Source organism: Nerophis ophidion, linkage group LG01, assembly GCF_033978795.1.
Source record: "Nerophis ophidion isolate RoL-2023_Sa linkage group LG01, RoL_Noph_v1.0, whole genome shotgun sequence".
Classification (NCBI taxonomy): Eukaryota; Metazoa; Chordata; class Actinopteri; order Syngnathiformes; family Syngnathidae; genus Nerophis; species Nerophis ophidion.
The window spans coordinates 21096598-21116278 of NC_084611.1; the positions used below are offsets into that span (position 1 = coordinate 21096598).

At 39.3% G+C, this 19681-nt stretch overlaps 1 protein-coding gene across 1 annotated transcript in view; it reads right to left on the reverse strand.

The window, feature by feature from the left end:
* Nucleotides 1-1855: 1855 nt before the first annotated feature.
* Nucleotides 1856-19681, reverse strand: part of dpp7 (dipeptidyl-peptidase 7) — a 34207-nt gene continuing 16381 nt past the window's right edge. Inside the window, exons 5-13 of the mRNA XM_061898043.1 lie at nucleotides 18433-18568; nucleotides 15897-15978; nucleotides 12846-13012; nucleotides 9030-9090; nucleotides 8791-8909; nucleotides 8042-8198; nucleotides 7310-7374; nucleotides 7166-7236; nucleotides 1856-5659 (exon numbers count right to left, since the gene is read on the reverse strand). Of these exons, the coding sequence (XP_061754027.1) occupies nucleotides 5545-5659; nucleotides 7166-7236; nucleotides 7310-7374; nucleotides 8042-8198; nucleotides 8791-8909; nucleotides 9030-9090; nucleotides 12846-13012; nucleotides 15897-15978; nucleotides 18433-18568 (973 nt within the window). The 3' untranslated portion in view covers nucleotides 1856-5544. The remainder of the gene's footprint in view (nucleotides 5660-7165; nucleotides 7237-7309; nucleotides 7375-8041; nucleotides 8199-8790; nucleotides 8910-9029; nucleotides 9091-12845; nucleotides 13013-15896; nucleotides 15979-18432; nucleotides 18569-19681) is intronic.

Below are 19681 nucleotides of genomic sequence, written 5' to 3' on the forward strand. Positions count from 1 at the left end.
TACATACTGTGTTGAAGTATGGGGGAATACTTACCACACAACAATTCATCCTCTGATCATATTACAGAAAAAAGCAGTGCGGCTCATACACAACGTCGGTTATTTAGAACATACTCATCAGGCGGATCGGAGATCGACAGGCGGATCGGTGCGGCGTCTTCAGTAATGCGGACGTTGTACCGATCCATTGTGGTGAAGAAGGAGCTGAGCCGGAAGGCAAAGATCTCAATTTACCGTTCGATCTACGTTCCCATCCTCACCTATGGTCATGACCGAAAGGATAAGATCACGGGTACAAGCGGCCGATATGAGTTTCCTCCGCCGTGTGGCGGGGCTCTCCCTTAGAGATAGGGTGAGAAGCTCTGCCATAATTAACTTAGGTCCCAATACCGAGCCTTGTAGAACCCCATAAGTTACTCTTCTTGATATGTGATAGGTCACATGTATGCAATTTGCACAAGACATGTTTGCTCTTAAAGGCCTACTGAAAACCACTACTACCGACCACGCAGTCTGATAGTTTATATATCAATGATGAAATATTAACATTGCAACAAATGGCAATACGCCGGTATAGTTTACTAAATTAAAATTTTAAATTTCCCGCGGAGTTTCTTGTTAAAAATGTTGCGGAATGATGACGCGTATGATGACTCGTGCGCGTGACGTCTCGAGTTGGAGGGGACATATTAGCCCAGCACCACTAGCGGCTAAAAGTAGTCTCTTGTCATCGCGCAATTACACAGTATTTTGGACATCTGTGTTGCTGAATCTTTTGCAATTTGTTCAATTAATAATGGAGAAGTCAAAGTAGAAAGATGGAGGTGGGAAGCTTTAGCCTTTTGCCACACAAACACTTGTTTAAATATCCCGGAGGTGAAGCTTTACTATGGATCAGAGCGGTCAAGCGAACATGGATCCCGACCACGGTGAGAAAATTGTGGTAAAAAGTCGCCTCTTACCGGATATCAGCGGAACTTCTGTCATGCTGCTGCTGCCGTGACTAATTCCCTCAGACACTGGCGTTAAGACACCCGTGGACACACCCCTCCGACTATCAGGTACTATTTAACTCACTAAAACACTAGCAACACAATAGAAAGATTAGGGATTTCCCAGAATTATCCCACTAAATGTGTCTAAAAACATCTGAATCGCTTCCAATGCAATCGCCCTTTATTTTTTTTCTAGTCCTTCGCTATCAATATCCTCAGCCACAAATCTTTCATCCTCGCTCAAATTAATGGGGAAATTGTCGTTTTCTTGGCCCCAATAGCTCTTTTTGTTGGAGGCTCCCATTAAAAACAATGTGAGGACCCCTCACCCTTGTGACGTCATCGTCTGCAACAACTTCCGGTAAAGGCAAGGCTTTTTTATTAGCGCCCAAAAGTTGCGAACTTTATCGTCGATGTTCTCTACTAAATCCTTTCAGCAAAAATATGGCAATATCGCAAAATAAACAAGTATGACACATAGAATGGACCTGCTATCCCCGTTTAAACAAGAAAATCTCATTTCAGTAGGCCTTTACGTTTCCCATGTGCTCAGTACCTGTCAAAACTGCACATTTTACACTATTTTGTATCCGTATACTGCCCACTTGTGGCAGAAATAAACTCCAAGCGGCATACATCATTTCTTCCATAATTTCATGTGCACTTAATTGCGTAGGCGAATGTGATATTATTTGACTCTGACCAACCCTGTTCAAAGCTTAGTTAGGCACTTCTCCGTTCTTTGGAAACACCGACGCCTTTGCGTTAATGGCATTAGATGAACATGTGTGTGTCTTGCTTGTTTTGTGTCCACAGTAAAGTCTGAAGATTATCAGGATAAACAAAATGCAACACAAGCAGATTGTTAAAATACAATTTATTCGGATCATGTTAAAATGTACAATAAAATAAACAACCGCATTTACAGAAAACATGCATGTAAACATGTAAATGGATGGATGGATGGATGGCTTAAAGCCAACAAGCGAAAGAAGACCAGAAGCCAACAGGTGAAAGAAGACCATCATTTTGACTTGGATTTAAATGATCTCTTTGACTCATTTTGATTAGCTGCTTGTACTGCCCTTTGACACTGTTTTGGTTGAATTAATATATCTTTGTTTCCCTCTATGCTGTAAATGTATGTGTAGCTGGCAATATCGCGAAATGAACCATGAATTGATTAACGTGGACCCGATTTAAACAAGTTGAAAAACTTATTCGGGTGTTACCATTTAGTGGTCAATTGTACGGAATACGTATTGAACTGTCCAATCTACAAACAAAAATATCAATCAATCAATCAATCAAACTCTAGCAAAACAATCAGACCTCAACTTACCCAGCCCCAACTGTTTTGAAATTTCAAGACATAATTACACAGAGCACAAGGAAATATGGTGCATCTGGAAAGCACAGCGCTTCATTTTTAATTTTCTTATGTGCAGCTTTATTGCAAAATTGAATAAGTTAATTTAAGTCCTCAAAGTTCTACACACAGTAAACCCATATTGACAATGTGAATGTTTTTTTTTTTAGAATAGTTTAAACATTTAATAAAAATAAAAAACTAAGAATTCACATGTACATACTGTCAGGCTTGTCCCTGACAGTTTGGCTCTGTTTTAGTTTTTCTTCTGCTTTTTGTCTGTTTCCTGACAGCGCTTTTATTTCCTGCTTGTTTCTCTGAGTGCTGTGTCCCCTCAGCTGCGGCTGATGGGCACCTGGCCACACCTGGTGTCAATCAGCCAGAAACTATTTAGACCTGCTTTCTCCTCCAGTCAGTGCTGGATTATTGTCATCAATACTTGTCATTGAACCTGTAGCTGTTTGCAGCGTGCTGTCTTTTTGTTCCTAGTTCCTGTTCCCTGCTTCCAGTTTGGTTGTTCCTGGTTCGTGTTTTTTTTTTCTTTATTTTTACTTTTGGACATTAAATTATGTTTTCCCGCACATTGCCTGCCGCCATCTCTGCATCTTGGGGTTCGTCATCAACTCAGTGTGACATATACAGTAAGTATTCAAAGCCTCTGCCATGAAGCTCAAAAATGAGTTCAACTGATCATCCATGAGATGTTCTTACAGCTTAATTGGAGTCCACCTGTGGTAAATTCAGTTGGTTGGACATGATTTGGAAAGGCACATACCTGTCTACATATGAGGTCACACACATGACAGTGCATAGCAGAGCACCAACCAAGCATGAAGTCGAAGGAATTGTCTGTAGACTTCCGAGACAGGATTTTTATGAGGCACAAATATTGGGAAGAGTACAGAAAACTATCTGCTGCCTTGAAGGTTCCAATTAGCACAGTGGCCTCCATCATCCGTAAATGGAAGTTTGAAGCTGCCAGGACTCTCCCTACAGCTGTACAGCCTAAACTGAGTGGTCGAGGGAGAAGGGAGGTGACCAAGAACTTGATGGTCACTCTGTCAGAGCGACAGCATTCCTCTGTGGAGAGAGGAGAACCTAACAAAAAGACGACAATCTCTGCAGCAATCCACCCATCAGGCCTGTAGAGTGGCCAGACGGAAGCCGTTCCTTCGTAAAAGTTTGACACTTAAGACCATGAGAACAAAGATCTGATGAGACAAACATTTACCTCTTTGGCGTGAGTGCTAGACGTCATTATTGGAAGAAACCAGGCACCAGTAATTACCAGGTCAATACAGTGAAAGGGGAACATTATCACCAGACCTATGCAAGCGTCAATATATACCTTGATGTTGCAGAAAAAAGACCATATATTTTTTTAACCCATTTCCGAACTCTGGGTGAATTTTGGTGAATTAAACGCCTTTCTATTTATTGCTCTCGGAGCGATGACGTCAGAACGTGACGTCACCATTTTCTCAAACACATTACAAACACCGGCTCTCAGCGCTGTTATTTTCCGTTTTTTCGACTATTTTCTGGAACCTTGGAGACATCATGCCTCGTCGGTGTGTTGTCGGAGGGTGTAACAACACGAACAGGGAGGGATTCAAGTTGCACCACTGGCCCAAAGATGCGAAAGTGGCAAGAAATTGGACGAAATTTGTTCAAAATACGAGGGTGTGGGTAAAGCCGAAGAAATGGTCAGTCGTTTGTTCCGCACACTTTACCGACGAAAGTTATGCTACTACAGAGATGGCAAAATTGTGTGGATATCCTGCGACACTCAAAGCAGATGCATTTCCAACGATAAAGTCAAATAAATCTGCCGCCTGACCCCATTGAATGTGCCGGAGTGTCTGCACATTTTACCGGCGATGCTAAGGCAGACATGACACAGAGATGTATGGATAACCTGCAGATGCATTTCCAATGATAAAGTCAACGAAATCACAAAGGTGAGTTTTGTTGATGTTATTGACTTACGTATGTGCTAATCAGACATATTTGGTCGCGGCATGACTGCCAGCTAATTGATGCTAACATGCTATTTAGGCTAGCTGTATGTACATTTGAAAATATATTTTCATCCAGCGTTTCCCTCCACCCACATTTCATGCCAAACAAACACTTACCAATCAACAGATTTAAGTTGATCCAGTGTCACAAGATGCAAAACTTCCGATTGTTGGTCTGCACATTTTACCGGTGATGCTAAGGCAGACATGGCCGAATAGCGTCAATAGCTATTCGCTCAATAGTTTCAGTTTCTTCTTCAATTTCATTTTCGCTATCTGCCTTCATACTCCAACCGTCCGTTTCAATACATGCGTAATCTGTTGAATGGCTTAAGGCGCTGAAGTCAGAGTCTGAATCCGAGCTAATGTCGCTATATCTTGCTGTGCTATCCGTATTGGCATCACTGGATGACGTCACAGAAAAATGGACGGTGGCTTCACAGATAGTGAAAATCAGGCACTTTAAAGCTTTTTTTACGGATATTCCGGGATGGGTAAAATTTTGAAAAAAACTTTGAAAAATAAAATAAGCCACTGGGAACTTATTTTTATGGGTTTTAACCTTTCTGAAATTGTGATAATGTTCCCCTTGAAGCATTGTGGTGGCAGCATCATGCAGTGGGGATGTTTTTCAGCAGCAGGAACTAGGAGACGGGTCAGCATAGAGGGAAAGGTGAATGCAACAACGTACAAAGACACCCTGGATGAAAACCTGCTCAAGAGCACTCTTGAACTCAGACTGGGGCGACTGTTCATCTTACTGCGGGATGATGACTCTAAGCACACGGACAAGACTTCAAAGGAATGGCTTCAGGAACACGGGGTAAATGTCCTTGAGTGGCCCGCCCAGAACCCAGACTTGAATACAATTGAACATGGTGGGATCTGAAAATGGCTGTGATAGGTGTGCCAAGCTCATACTCAAAAAGACTTGAGGCTGTAATTGTTGCTGAAAGTGCATCAAAAAAGTATTGAGGAAATGCCGTGAATACTTATGCACATGTGATTTCTTACTTTTTTTTTGTTCATACATTTTAAAGAAACTTTAAAAAAATAAAAAATAAATAAACCTTTCACATTGTCATTATAGGGTATAGCGTGTAAAATATGGAGGACACAGTGCAGCGCTGTGAACACTGTCCGGATGCAATTCAATACATTAAGGTGAATGTTTGCTTTTCATTGTCCTCTCTGTCGTCACCCACTGTCTGATGATCTCTGCCTCAGTCTTCCTGGCTTTGATTACTGAGGCCGGATCAGCATCATTGGTCCCTCTGTACGATTATTAAAAACAATGTTAGATTTTTTGGGGGATAATTTTGAAATAAATACATATCTATTAAAAGGGAAACTGCACTTTTTTGTAATTTTGCCAATTGGTCACAATCCTTATAAGAGACAAGAAAACAGTTTTTTTTCTTTTTCAATTCTAATGTGTAATAATCAGCTCACTTTAGGTGGCTAACAACGCAGCTAATGGGAGTGTTCCATTCTGTCTGTAAATCACTCTAAAAAAAACACCAGCAATACTTCATTTAGGTTCCGTAAACCGTATAGTAAACAAGCTGTATCAACATTGTTGTTGTAAAATGTTTTTTTAGCGTAAGAACAGATCACCTTACTCACAGAGACACTCACAGTGCTACGGCAAGATGCTATAGATTCTGTGTCAGCAGCTGAATCGCGTTTGAGTTTGTACTGCACAACACAATGCGAAGGACACCAATCTGTACTGACTGAAAAACATGAACAATCATATTGCATGCAGTATCTGTAACAAATTAGCCCATATTTTATGTTTTGTTTGTACACAAATTAGATGCAATAACAAGCATGATGTGCTGCATGTTATCAGGATCAGTACTGGCCGGTCATGTTTCCAGTAGATTTTTGGAAGTTGAAAAGTTTGTCCTATTGCAGGGTTTGTTAGCAGTTGTAAACAATGTCTCTGTAAATGTGATTCAGTTTCTTTCAGCAGTGTCCCCGTCGCCGGATACATGAAGCATTTCCCCCCATAACAACATTTTGTGCCACTCAGTGCAGTATGGGCACTCCATTTCAACCTTCAACCTTTCACCTTCTTTTAATGCCTAAAAGGACCAAAATACGGTAACTACTGTACATGTCATGAAAGTCTGTTAGGACACAGTACAGGCCAAAAGTTTGGACACATTCTCATTTAATGCGTTTTCTTTATATTCATGACTATTTACATTGTTGATTTTCACTAAAGGCATTAACAATATGAATGAACACGTGGATTTATGCACCTAACAAAACAAGGTGAAATACCTGAAAACATGTTTTATATCCTACTTTCTTTAACATAGCCACCCTTTGCTCTGATTACTGTTTTGCACATTCTTGGAATTCTGTCGATGAGCTTCAAGAGGTAGTCACCTGAAAGGGTTTTTACTTCACAGGTGTCATAGTTTTGATGCCTTCAGTGACACTCTACAATGATGACATTTATATGTAATAGTCATGAAAATAAAGAAAACGCATTGAAATGAGAAGGTGTGTCCAAACATTTGGCCTGTATTGTATATAGACACATACATTTATATTTATATATATACATACATACATACATACATACATGTATATATACATACAAACACATACATACATACATATATGTATATATCGCATCCTACGAGCAATTTTGTATCTTTACACTTGCAAAAAAACCAATATATATCTGTGTTGTTGTCTCTCACAATGATTGTGAACGATAAGCCAAATTTCCCCAAAAATACAGCAATGACAGCTTGCTGTACCTCAAATCTAGATGATGAGCTCCCTCAGAAATGTTGATAGCTATCAGTGATGAACTCAGGGACTTCCGCACCTTAATAAAATGACAGTAATCAAAAGCTGCTTATTTAGATTCCAATTAAGTTAAAGATTTTGTAATCACTTACCCCTCCATTTGCCCATGGGTCCAGATCTCCATTGGAGAAAATGATTTTGCTGGCTGTGGAGAGAGCTGAAAAAAAGCAGGGACCAGACCAAATATATTTATGTATTTTAAAAGTATGCTTACATTTGATGTCTAACATATAAATCTGTCAATTTCCAACCACATGCCAATTAAAGTAAGTATGTTCTGGGTATTTTTGGTATGTTCCACATTGGGCAGTCTAGTAACTTTAAAAAATAAGATTAATCAGTTTTCAAATTAATTAATCATGATTAATCACCATTTGCAACTATGTTTGTAATATGCTTGTTTTCACTGTATGGTCCTAACTAAAGATAAATGACAGGACACAATAACATACAGTAATATATATATATATGACAATGAAATTCTAATTCCAATCAAGCTCAAACAATATCACACACCATTATATAAGTTTTAGATGTATAGTCTTGTTTTCCATTGTTATATTATTTCTTGCCAGACTCTTATTTGTATTTTCTATATCCTGTTTTAACCGCTGGCAGCAGCTTTACTTTGCACGGGTGATGCAAACGTGTGGAATTAGTAATCAGCAATATTTTAAAAGAGCTCAGCGTTTGACAATTGCTGGATTGTTTTCTGCTATGCTACATGTTTTAGACCACTTTGTTGTCTAAAACAATTGAACGCACCTCGCACTCGTAAAGGACACATGTCACATAACATTGGCAGGGTGCTTTCAACTTCTTACCATCACCCCAAAACTGTGTTTTAAGCCAGTCTGGTCTCGGGATCACACCCCACTTTTTGGAGCAGTATTGCATGCGTTCTTTTTCTGTGAAGGTCATTGCAGGGAACATGTCTGTGATGTTGTTGCTCTCATAACAGAGATTTATCTCTGTGCATGCCTGCAAACAAAATACGGAAATGTTAGTAGGATGTAGCAACTTTTTGGGGGACAGTAATATGATAATTATAGTTGCACATGAAGACATCAATCAATCAATCAATCAATGTTTGATTTAAGCCCTTAATCCCAAATGTCTCAAAGGGCTGTACAAGTCACAATGACATCCTCAGTGCCATTTAACCTGGAGAAACCTACACACACGTGAGGTTATGTAAACTCTACACAGTGATGCCCAAATGGATTTTTCAAATCCCCCCATCACCAGACTGTGAAGCCAACATGCAAACCACTCAACCACCTGTCGTTAACCATCGTAACAAAGATCCTTTATTCGAGGGTGACAAAATGGGTCTTACGACACATTCAAATAACTTCCACTTACAGATGTATAATTGTTTGAACTGATGGAATGTTGGGATCTGCAGCAGTTTAGAAATTGTTCCAAAAGGCTTCTCCAAAGTGAATTCCTTGTACTTCCCCATTGTCCACTAGGTCTGTTTTTTGTGTAGCTTATGTAGAAAGATTTCGAGAAAAAATAGAATATTGGTCTCTGCAATCATAACCATGTGTAGATTGATGGCATACAATACCTGGTAATCCCAGGCCATGCTGTTGAAGCCAAGTCCACAGCCGGTAGGATCAGCACACATAACAAACAGGCTATTAAGATCAAAACATGTCAGCAAGCCACTTGCGTTATACACAATCCCTGTAAAATGAAACATAAAGATAGTTGAATCAATTTTTTACTGTTGATAACCATGTATTACTACCTCAATTACATAACTTTAAACGTACATCAAAACATAAAAAATAATATTTAATGTACCTGCAGTATTCCTCAGATTAGCCAAAAGGTCAGCTCCACCAAGCATAGTATCACAAGCAACCTGTCAACAATAAATCAATGTCAGATTGTACATGATGCGCAAATGCAATGAACCAACTTTGTAGCAATGTGGCCTTGTACAAGAAGATTTATACATTCCGAGTAACAACATGGTTGCGAACAAACTCCAAGCTGGCATTGTACCCAATCTTGGTAAAAACATTTATTCATGTTTGCGTCCTAATATCAATCTCCGTGATGCACATTGAACATTCAGTTCTATGTCCTCTTTTCACAGCATCATTACGAGTCAGTGGTTTAAGTTAATGGGATCACTTTCAGTAAATCCTGTTTCCCCTATCAATCCAATCCAATCCACTTTATTTATATAGCACATTCAAACAAGAACGTTTCCAAGGTGCTGGCTGCACAGCCATGTTAAAAACAATATTAAAAACAATATCATGCTCCACCAATGACTGAATAAAAACAAAAAATAAATAAATATAAAACCAATATAAAAACAATATAAAATAAATATGATTACAAATCTTTTTAAAGGGTAAAAGCAATTAAAACAGTAAAATAGAAATCAAAATGTATAAAAAACAGAGTACAAGAGAGGACAGAGGACCACACAACTCAACTTACTCTTTAGGTTTTCGGCTTACGCAGAGGAAGGAATCTCTGGAGAATGGCTGATTTAAATAAAGTTTGCATGTTTAAAAAATAGGGCCATGGACAGGGAGAGGCCAGCCACTCCAACATCTACACTCAATTCTACGTTAATTGGGATGAACAAAGGTCATATGCTTGGATTCTCGGTGTGCATACATATGGTTATTTTTGTGCTTATGATGTTTTCTACATTTGAACATACACCATGTTTGATTAAGAATCCATGCAAGTGTTTGTACATGAGGGTCCAGAAAAAGTCTTCAGATATGTGGATACCCAGGAATTCCATTCTGGTGACTTGTTCCACAACCAACTCATTGATGTACAACGGACAATGCAGTGGGCCGCTTTTCTTCCGGGAGTCAATGATGAGGTCTAAAGTGTTGATGGTAGTGAAGAGCCACTTATTATCCTCACACGTAACATTCAGACACTGTACCTCCTCCCTATTGCTGTCTTATTGTTGTTACCGATGAGGCCGATCACCGTGTGTCATCTGCAAATTCCATGATGGAGTTAGATACATGCAGAGGTCAACAGTCGTAAGTAAAGAGGGAATAGATGACTGGTCCACTGTGTCGGATATAAGGGTGGAGGAGCATGTGTCAGAAGATGTCCTGACCTAACATGCTATGGCCTGTTGGTCAGAAAATCCATTATCTATTTTGGTCATCATGTAAAGAGAGGCACATGGCTTTCCTACTAAAAATTGACGAACAATCAAATCAAGAAATCGGCATAAGTAAAAATTAAAATGTATTAAATTGTTTGCACGCACAAATCCAAGTACATTTCTTTGTTACATCCCAATCAACTTGAAATAGAAAAAATAATTGCCTCAACTTTCCCCTTTCTTTTCTGTAACGGTGTTGCTCCTGCTTTTGCAGACAACTGATTGCAGGAGGTTTGTGATGTCACCCATGTAACCTCTTATTAAAGATGATTGGCTGGTCAAGCATGTCTCCAGACCTCCTTGTCAAAAGGAAGGGGAAGGACCGTAAGGTCTGTAACATACCCTAGTGGTCTGTAATATCTCTGTCATGATGTAATAAAGGAGTGAATTCAAAAGGCAACCTGTGGAGATCAAGTGAATTCAATGCCCAAAAAAGTTAAGGCAGTGCTGTAAAATGAGGGTAGCCACCCAAAATATTGATTTTAACTTCTCACCACCAGCAGTTTCTTTATTAGATAAATACTTTCTCTAGGGCTGTGTGTTATTTTAAAATGACGGAACATTGACAAAAGTATACAAACTACACACTGTACTTTACATGTATCAAGTGCCATTTAATTAGTGTTGTCCCATAAAAGGACATAAGAAATAATTTCATAAATATGAGGGGTGTAATCACTTTTATGAGGAAAATTAAGTTTTATCAAAGAGTTCTGACGGACCGCTCCTTCAAGCTTGGGTCCTCTACGATTATGCGTAAGATTTTGGCTGCTTCCAGTATTCCCTTTCTGTGTATAGTGATATCAAATGTTGTTCCTAAAACCATCCACCAGGCTTGGGGGTTTTTGCCTCCAGTACCCCGATCGCTACTGGCACCGTTGTTGCCTTCCACCCAACATTTTCTCTGGCTTTTACTTTAGCCTTTGATATTTCTTGAGCTTTTCATGTTTGTTTTTCCCAGATTTTGGCTTGGGATTGCTACATCTATCCTCAACCCTACCTTTTGATGCTTAATAGGTCAGGTTGGTTGGCCACCACCTTTGATGGTGTCCGTCATCTTATCTCTGGGACTTCTAATCCATATTTGGTACACTATGCTTGCTACTTGGTTAATTTGCTAAAGGCCTACTGAAACCCACTACTAGCGACCACAAAGTCTGATAGTTTATATATCAATGATGAAATCTTAACGTTGCAACACATGCCAATGCGGCCGGTTTAGTTTACTAAATTGCAATTTTAAATTTCCCGCAAAGTGTCCTGTTGAAAACGTCGCGGAATGATGACGCTTATGTTGATGCGTGCATGTGACGTCATTGGTTGTAGCGGACATTTTATCCCAGCACCACTCACGGCTAAAAGTCGTCCGATTTAATAACATAATTACACAGTATTCTGGACACCTGTGTTGCTGAATCTTTTGCAATGTGTTCAATTAATAATGGGTACTACAAAGAAGAATGCATTTGGTGGAAAGCGGTGTATTTTGGCCGGCTGTAGCAACACAAACACAGACGGTGTTTCTTTGTTTGTTGTGAAGCTTTAATATGGAACAGAGCGGTCAAGCGAACATGTTTCTCTACCACATGTCAACCGGCAGGTTTCGGTGAGAAAATTGTGGTAATAAGTTGGCTGTTACCGTAAACATGAGCAGAGCTTTTGTAGTACTTCCTGCAGCAACTGTCAAAAAGGCAGCTGGGACTTTCTTGGCTCCTTCATGGCTTCACTCAGAGACACTGGCGGTCACCACAGCCCTCCGACTTTCAGGCATGACTTTATAATCTCACTAAAACACTAGTAACACAATAATCAGATAAGGGATTTCCAGAATTATCCAAGTAAATGTGTCTAATAACATCTGAATCCCTCCTGCCCACGTCTTTTTTTTTTTCTTCTAGTCCTTCAGTCTCACTATGTTCATCCACGAATCTTTCATCCTCGCTACAATTAATGGGGAAATTGTCGCTTTCTCGGTCAGAATCTCTCTCGCTGCTGGTGGCTACGATTGTAATTAATGTGCGGATGTGAGGAGCCCTCACACCCATGACGTCACGCGCACATCAGCTTCTACTTCCGGTAAAGGCAAGGCTTTTTTATTAGCGACCAAAAGTTGCGAACTTTATCGTCGATGTTCTCTACTAAATCCTTTCAGCAAAAAGATGGCAATATCGCGAAATTATCAAGTATGACACATAGAATGGACCTTCTATCCCCGTTTAAATAAGAAAATCTAATTTCAGTAGGAAATATGCCATAACTGTCTGAATTTCACACCCTCTAATGATCTTGTGTATAGTGCCTGTATTTGTGATGCCATGCTGTCTTTTACTCCACTCAATTCCATCTACTCGTATGTTTTGTGATGTTAGCCACATCTTCAATTTGTCAGCAGTGCATCGAATCGTTTAACATTGAAAGAAAACAATCCTGACCAGGCAATGCAATATAAAACATTAACATCATACCTTGACAGGGTTGGCAGGCATGTTGCCCATGAAGTGGGTGCTGTAAGGATAATCCAACATGGCCATCAGCGTGAATGCGTTCCGAAGCAGGCCATTTAACTGGTAAATGTCCCCTGCAGATGATGGACGCTTACACAGGGTGAATGCAGACTGGATTTCCATGTAATCTAACAAAGTTAACAAAAAGAACAATAAATGTGAATTCATATTAGGACAAACACTAAATTAAATTGCCTAGTCCATGGGCTTCAAAACTAAGTGTGACCGGCTTCCAGGAAAACACAAAATGAATATTTGTGTGATAGTGCTGGCATGAGCAAACTTTTAAATTTAGTCTCAGTGGTCTGTTAGAATTATAGATTTCAAGTTTATATACATACAAAATGTTACTTCTATAATTGTACGAATCAACCAGGACATATGTTATAGGTTGTATTCACCTGACGGCACATGAACTATGTGAGACTCGAAGAGGTGGGCCAACGAACATCTCTTGTCATAGCGTTCTGAGGAGCATTTTGCTTTTCCCGAAGAAAAATGCCCTATGCTTGCATTTTGTGAGGCTGTTGAAATTGTTTAAAATGTGAAAAGGATTAAAGTTTCTCTTAGCGGTAAGATTTAGGCCCCTTGCATACTCGGATAGTTCGCACTTTGTTTGCTGCACATCGTTTACTTCCGTTCGAAAGTCATGGGATGGAATACAACCTATTTGACCAGTAAAGAAGGTAAATCAGTATGCTCCCTTTTCAGTACTTTAAATGTCTGAAAGTTATTTTACATGCTAAAAGTTATACAATGGCTGACCACTTTAAAAAACAGATTTTAATTATCCAGTTTTTACTTAATAAGACACTTAGAATACAAACAGATAAAGGATTGGGTTTGACCTATTAACAACAAAATATTAAAGGGGAACTGCACTTTTAAAAAACTGTTGGCCTATCATTCACAATCCTTATGTAAGAGAAAAACACGTTTTTTTTATGCATTCTAAATAGTAAACAAATGCAATGAAAAGCCTGCTTAAATTGAAACCTATGGGAGTATCTTTATTCTGCCTATAAAATCCCTTAAAAAACATCCAAACACCTCCATTAAGGTTTCATATACACGTGTATATGTAATGTCGTAACGGGCACATTTATAATAACATTTAATATTTACGTATTTTTCTCATTGTTAATTAAGCATATGCAGCGCATTAATTTCAAAAAAACGCATCACAATGTTCGCTTTTTTTTCAACATCCTCTGTATAAGAGCCAACAAATATAATAAAAATATTTCTTATGTACAATATCTGCTGTCATTACGATGCAAATTGACAGAATCTTGTTATAGTCCCGTTTAGTTGAAGAATGACTCATAATCCTTGCGAAGAAAAGGGAAATAAAAAACAAGCGTCTTTTTGTGTCGATATTAAAATGTAGCAATTGGTTGGACTACATCCTCATCCTTCTACTATCCAGGTGAGAGGCATGATTTTATTTACAATAAACTTCAACTAGCAAGGAAGCAGCTTTACCATTGGATGATGTCTATATATGCACAAAAACTTGTGATCACGACACCGCTATAAATAGCTTGTCTGTGTTATCGCTTATAAGAACAAGCACTTGGTTAATATTTCAGTCACAAAATGTAAATGGGGTATTGTTGGCAGTTAGTGGATAGTTATTTATTGGTTTATATGGTTCGAATAAAGGAGCTCCCATTTGCTCAGTTGTAAGTTATCTTTTATTTACGAGTTACAATGCAAAACAAATACATTTGTCATGTCTATCATAATGATTTTGAACGATATTCCAAAAAAAAAAGAAAAAGAAAAAGGGAAGTTCCCCTTTTGGAATGTGAACGTCCTTCCGTGTTTCCTTCCCAGAAAACTTCCTCGACATCTTTTGCCATCAAGCAATGGCATTAAACATGGCAAAACATCAGAACACATAATAAAAAAAACAAATGGTGTTTTCTGTATGATGTCACTGAAGTTGATGATAAATATCACTGGGTGATATTTAACACCCAGTGATTCTGGGTGATAAATATTACCCAAAATCACTAAATGTATTATTAACATGCTGTCACTTCGCCTTTGATGAACATTACCCCGTAGTTATTTCTGGCCTGTGCAATTATATATATTGAGTAAAATATCCGTCAAATAAACACACTAAATAAATAAAGATTGTTTTGCTGTCTCTCACCATCTTACGGGCTTGCGCTTCGGTAAACAAACCTTCACCCACTCAACTTTCTATCAAAGCCTCATCTTACTGGAGCTGTGACGCAGTCCCTACGATTACCGTAATGGCCCATATATCGCAAGAAAATGCATATTCTTGAGCTTCAGAAGCAATTGGAATCAATTTCTTGCAGTATTTGAAAAATAGAAATGCAAATCCTATTGCCATCCACAGCTTTGATGTTAAAGGTTTAAAAATAATTTGGAAACATTGGCAGAGAGGTTAGTGCGTCTGCCTCAAAATACAAAAGTCCTGGGTTCGATTCTGCGCTCGGGATCTTTCTGTGTGGAGTTTGCATGTCCTCCCCGTGACTGCGTGGGTTCCCTCCGGGTACTCCGGCTTCCTCCCACCTCCAAAGACATGCACCTTGGGATAGGTTGATTGGCAACACTAAATTGGCCCTAGTGTGTGAATGTGAGTGTGAATGTTGTCTGTCTATCTGTGTTGGCCCTGTGATGAGGTGGCGACTTGTCCAGGGTGTACCCCGCCTTCCGCCCGTTTGTAGCTGAGATAGGCTCCAGCGCCCCCCGTGACTCCAAAGGGAATAAGTGGCGGGCTGTATATGGCCCATGTCTGGGGTAGTATGTATGACCAGTTTTCTGATTACCTTAGACTCTTTAACTTATTTGCTCACTTTATGAAGCAAGAATCAATGCATTTTGACTTTCACACAACTCAAGTTTGCTTTTTTTAATTTTTTTTTATGCAGTGGCAGAAGCCTTATGGAGATTTCAAGACGAGGCCCACTTCCCACTTTCAAAACTGCATATTTATTAAATTCAAAGCCAGGAAACAAATCAAGCTTTTACCTTGCAGTTCACCTAATGTTTTAAGCTGATGAAAAGCTTCTTTAACAGCATCTCTGCATTCTGGGGCAATGCTCTCAAAATCCTGTTTAAGAGAAAACAAAAACAAATATTTAACAAATAAATACTACACGTTATAGAATTCTCTTTTTTACAGTGTGCACATGAAGCTTGTACACACCTAAACATATACGTTTGTTAATAAAATTCCCCTCAAGTTGTAAGCAAAGGTCCACGCACTTCACCAGCAGAATGTCCCATAACAGGTCAAAGAATTAATTTTCTCAAGTCATATAAATCGATTTGTGATTAGTTACAGTAAACTATTTATTTGGATCATTTAAATTAACTCGCAAAAAAATCTGATCACTGAGCATATAGCGGCCTGCGCCTCCTTTCAAGTTACGTAGATGAGCATGCGCGGTCAAAATCCATCCATCCATCCATGTTCTACCGCTTATTCCCTTTGGGGTCGCAGGGGGCGCTGGTGCCTATCTCAGCTACAATCGGGCGGAAGGCGGGGTACACCCTGGACAAGTCGCCAACTCATCGCAGTGCGGTCAAAATAAATTGCATTATTAATCTGCATTTATACATGATTAACGGGATAATCTTCTGTGATTAATCACATACATTAACCCAATAACTTTGACAGCCCTAGATAAAATTTATTTTTTCTGCAGAAATTCATCACTAAGACTTACTCTCTTGTCAAAAAAGCCTTATCTACCTCTAAGCGGCTATGACACAGCTACGGTATTCTGAATATACGGTAATGTCCCGTTTATCATCGAATAGAGACTTTCAAAAACAGCTCTTGATTTATAATAGTTTAAAAACAGAATCAAAAATAAAACTGCAAAAATTTGAAAATCCAATCGTCAGCAATAATAAATTTAGCATTAAAAATGTATAACAGTTGTTAGAGTCTTTGATTCATGCTGCGTTCACACTTGGGCGGAAGCGCATTGACAGCATAAGAGGTCTAAGACCACCTCTTCATGCAGTCCTATTCAGCTTGTTTGGATGCAGCCATTAGCTGTAATTACCATTGAAGACACCAAGGTCATATCCTTTGTATGTTTTTAGATGACAAAAAAGATGATATGACTGACTGTAAATGTACTTTTTGTAGGACATTGTGTGTGCTGTACATCACCATCGGTAGAACATTCTCTCTCACTACATGATTTTTGGTCGTGCAAAGCCCACTAAAACGTTAACAACTTAACGCAAATAAGTCCACCTTTACTTTAAACATTGCTGTCAACATGTTAACATTAAGTTATACAAATGTAACTAATGTTGCTTTCACCTGAATTAAATTGATGTAAAAGCAAAATGTCCTCCATCATGAGGTGGCGACTTGTCCAGGGTGTACCCCACCTACCGCTCAAATGCAGCTGAGATAGGCTCCAGCACTTCCCGCGACCTCGAAAGGAACATGGGTAGAAAATGGATGGATGGACTTCCGCTGGCTCCGTGGCGGCCGTCATTAGTACTTGCAGCACAAATCAGAAGATCTTGCGTTTGAACCCTGGTCGTGGTTGAACATTTAGTATGTTTTTTAAATTTATGTTTTGATTATGTTAAAATTGTTTAATATGCTAAACTTCAGGATATTAATACAAAGGTGGACTGTTACAAAATCATTCTGATTATCAAAGATGTTGGATAGTTATAGCTCAATTACAACTAGTGTTATTCTGGAAATTCATTATGTTGCCCAAGGTAGTATAATTTATATGGTGCAGAGATACCCATGGTTTCAGTCTTTCAAAGTTCCTCTTAGACAACCAATTTTTGACCTTGGTATTTGTCAAAAGCTACTTACGACCCTGGACGCAGCATGGTTTAGATCAGGGGCCTGTAACCTTTACTATTAAAAGATACATTTTTCCGCATTGCCCACTAAAGAAAAATAGTGTAGAGCCAGCCGCAAAACGCTACACAGCTTATAAATTATAACATTTTTATATTTTTCACATTTTATTTTACAGGAAAAGCGAATCTGAAATTAACATATTTTTAATTTTCTTTTTTGGCAAATATTCATGGTTAGCTTACCCAAAGGGTTACAAGCTCGAGAAGCTGAACTGACCACACAGGCTTTCAGTCTCTTTTACTTGCCTTTCTTGCGCTTCAGAAATTAGACAGTGCGCATTCATGGCCTAACAGACAATCTGAAATTATAGAAGTCTTTTTAAAACTGCTAACTTTACTCACTCCAGGGTTAAAACAAATCTCAGGGAGCCACAACAACAAGGCAGAAGAGCCACATGTATATAAATTGGGCCGCAAGTTGCAGATCGGGTTCAGATGATCACCAAATAAACCACATCCTCTTTGAGTGCAAACCATGTGACAGCTAGCCCGGGGTTGGCTGGGTACCAGTCTAGAGTGTACAGTGTATCCGTCACTTCCCAAAAGTGGGACTCCAGCTAACCCATTAATGAACATAATGACAAAAAAATCAATACATGCATAATCGTGCACATTATTAGAAAAAAAAAACACAGTGTACATTCATCCAACTTACATTTGTGACATCTCGAAAGAACTGCCCAGGATCACTCAGCCCAGCAACTGACAGTATGGGAGCACTGGCAGCGAGAGCTCCCGCTACAATGTTTGGGTACTTTATTCTCATATAGACGGACAGCATTCCGCCATAACTGTTGGGATAGAATGTAACAGATGCATGTTGGTTTTGACTTTGGAGAGTCGATCAACTTTGCAACACATGGAATTTGCAATGAAAGTTCAATTACATTTGGCGGAATTTTACAGTAGATTTAGTTACAATTGGTGACAATGGTTGATGATTTTATTGACATAGTACATTTTTGAAGGGCATGTTGTCCATCCATCCATCCATCCATTTTCTACCGCTAATTCCCTTTGGGGTCGTGGGGGGCGCTGGTGCCTATCTCAGCTACAATCGGGCGGAAGGCGGCGTACACCCTGGACAAGTCGCCACCTCATCGCAGGGCCAACACAGATAGACAGACAACATTCACACTCACATTCACACACTAGGGCCAATTTAGTGTTGTCAATCAACCTATCCCCAGGTGCATGTCTTTGGAGGTGGGAGGAAGCCGGAGTACCCAGAGGGAACCCACGCATTCACAGGGAGGACATGCAAACTCCACACAGAAAGATCCCGAGCCCGGGATTGAACCCTGACTACTCAGGACCTTCGTATTGTGAGGCAGACGCACTTACCCCTCTTCCACTGCGAAGCCCAGGGCATGTTGTATTTATCAATATTCATTCAGCTTTACATGAGACTCATCTTATGAAGGCTCATCTACTAAAAATAAAATCCACAAGTCTACGTATTTGCTGGTGTACTGTTGTGCTTGCAAGATTATGTATTGTGAAAATTGTTAAAGTTGTCACGTCGCTTGCAAAATACATTTCAGTGCTATTAGACTTTTAAGGAATGGGGTAAGACACAAAATGTTTACAAACATAACTGAATCTTCTTGGAAATGTCCGCCATGCAGACAGAAACAGAAAGACCTTTTGTTATTAAAGTTTAATTTCCGCAGTGTTAAGGCTCGTTGGTGGAAGGACTCAAAGGCAGAGTTGACAGATCAGATACAGGTAGGTTTATTCCAAAAAAAGTTAAATACGTGCGAAAGCAGCCCAAACAAAGGCAGAGGTACCAAAGCGTGAGGCAATAGGCTAAGTCAAAGGTCAGAAAAAGGTAGACAAGAACACATAGGTTGAACGCTAGGACGTGACATGAATGGCAACAAACTCGAAACAAGACTGAATGA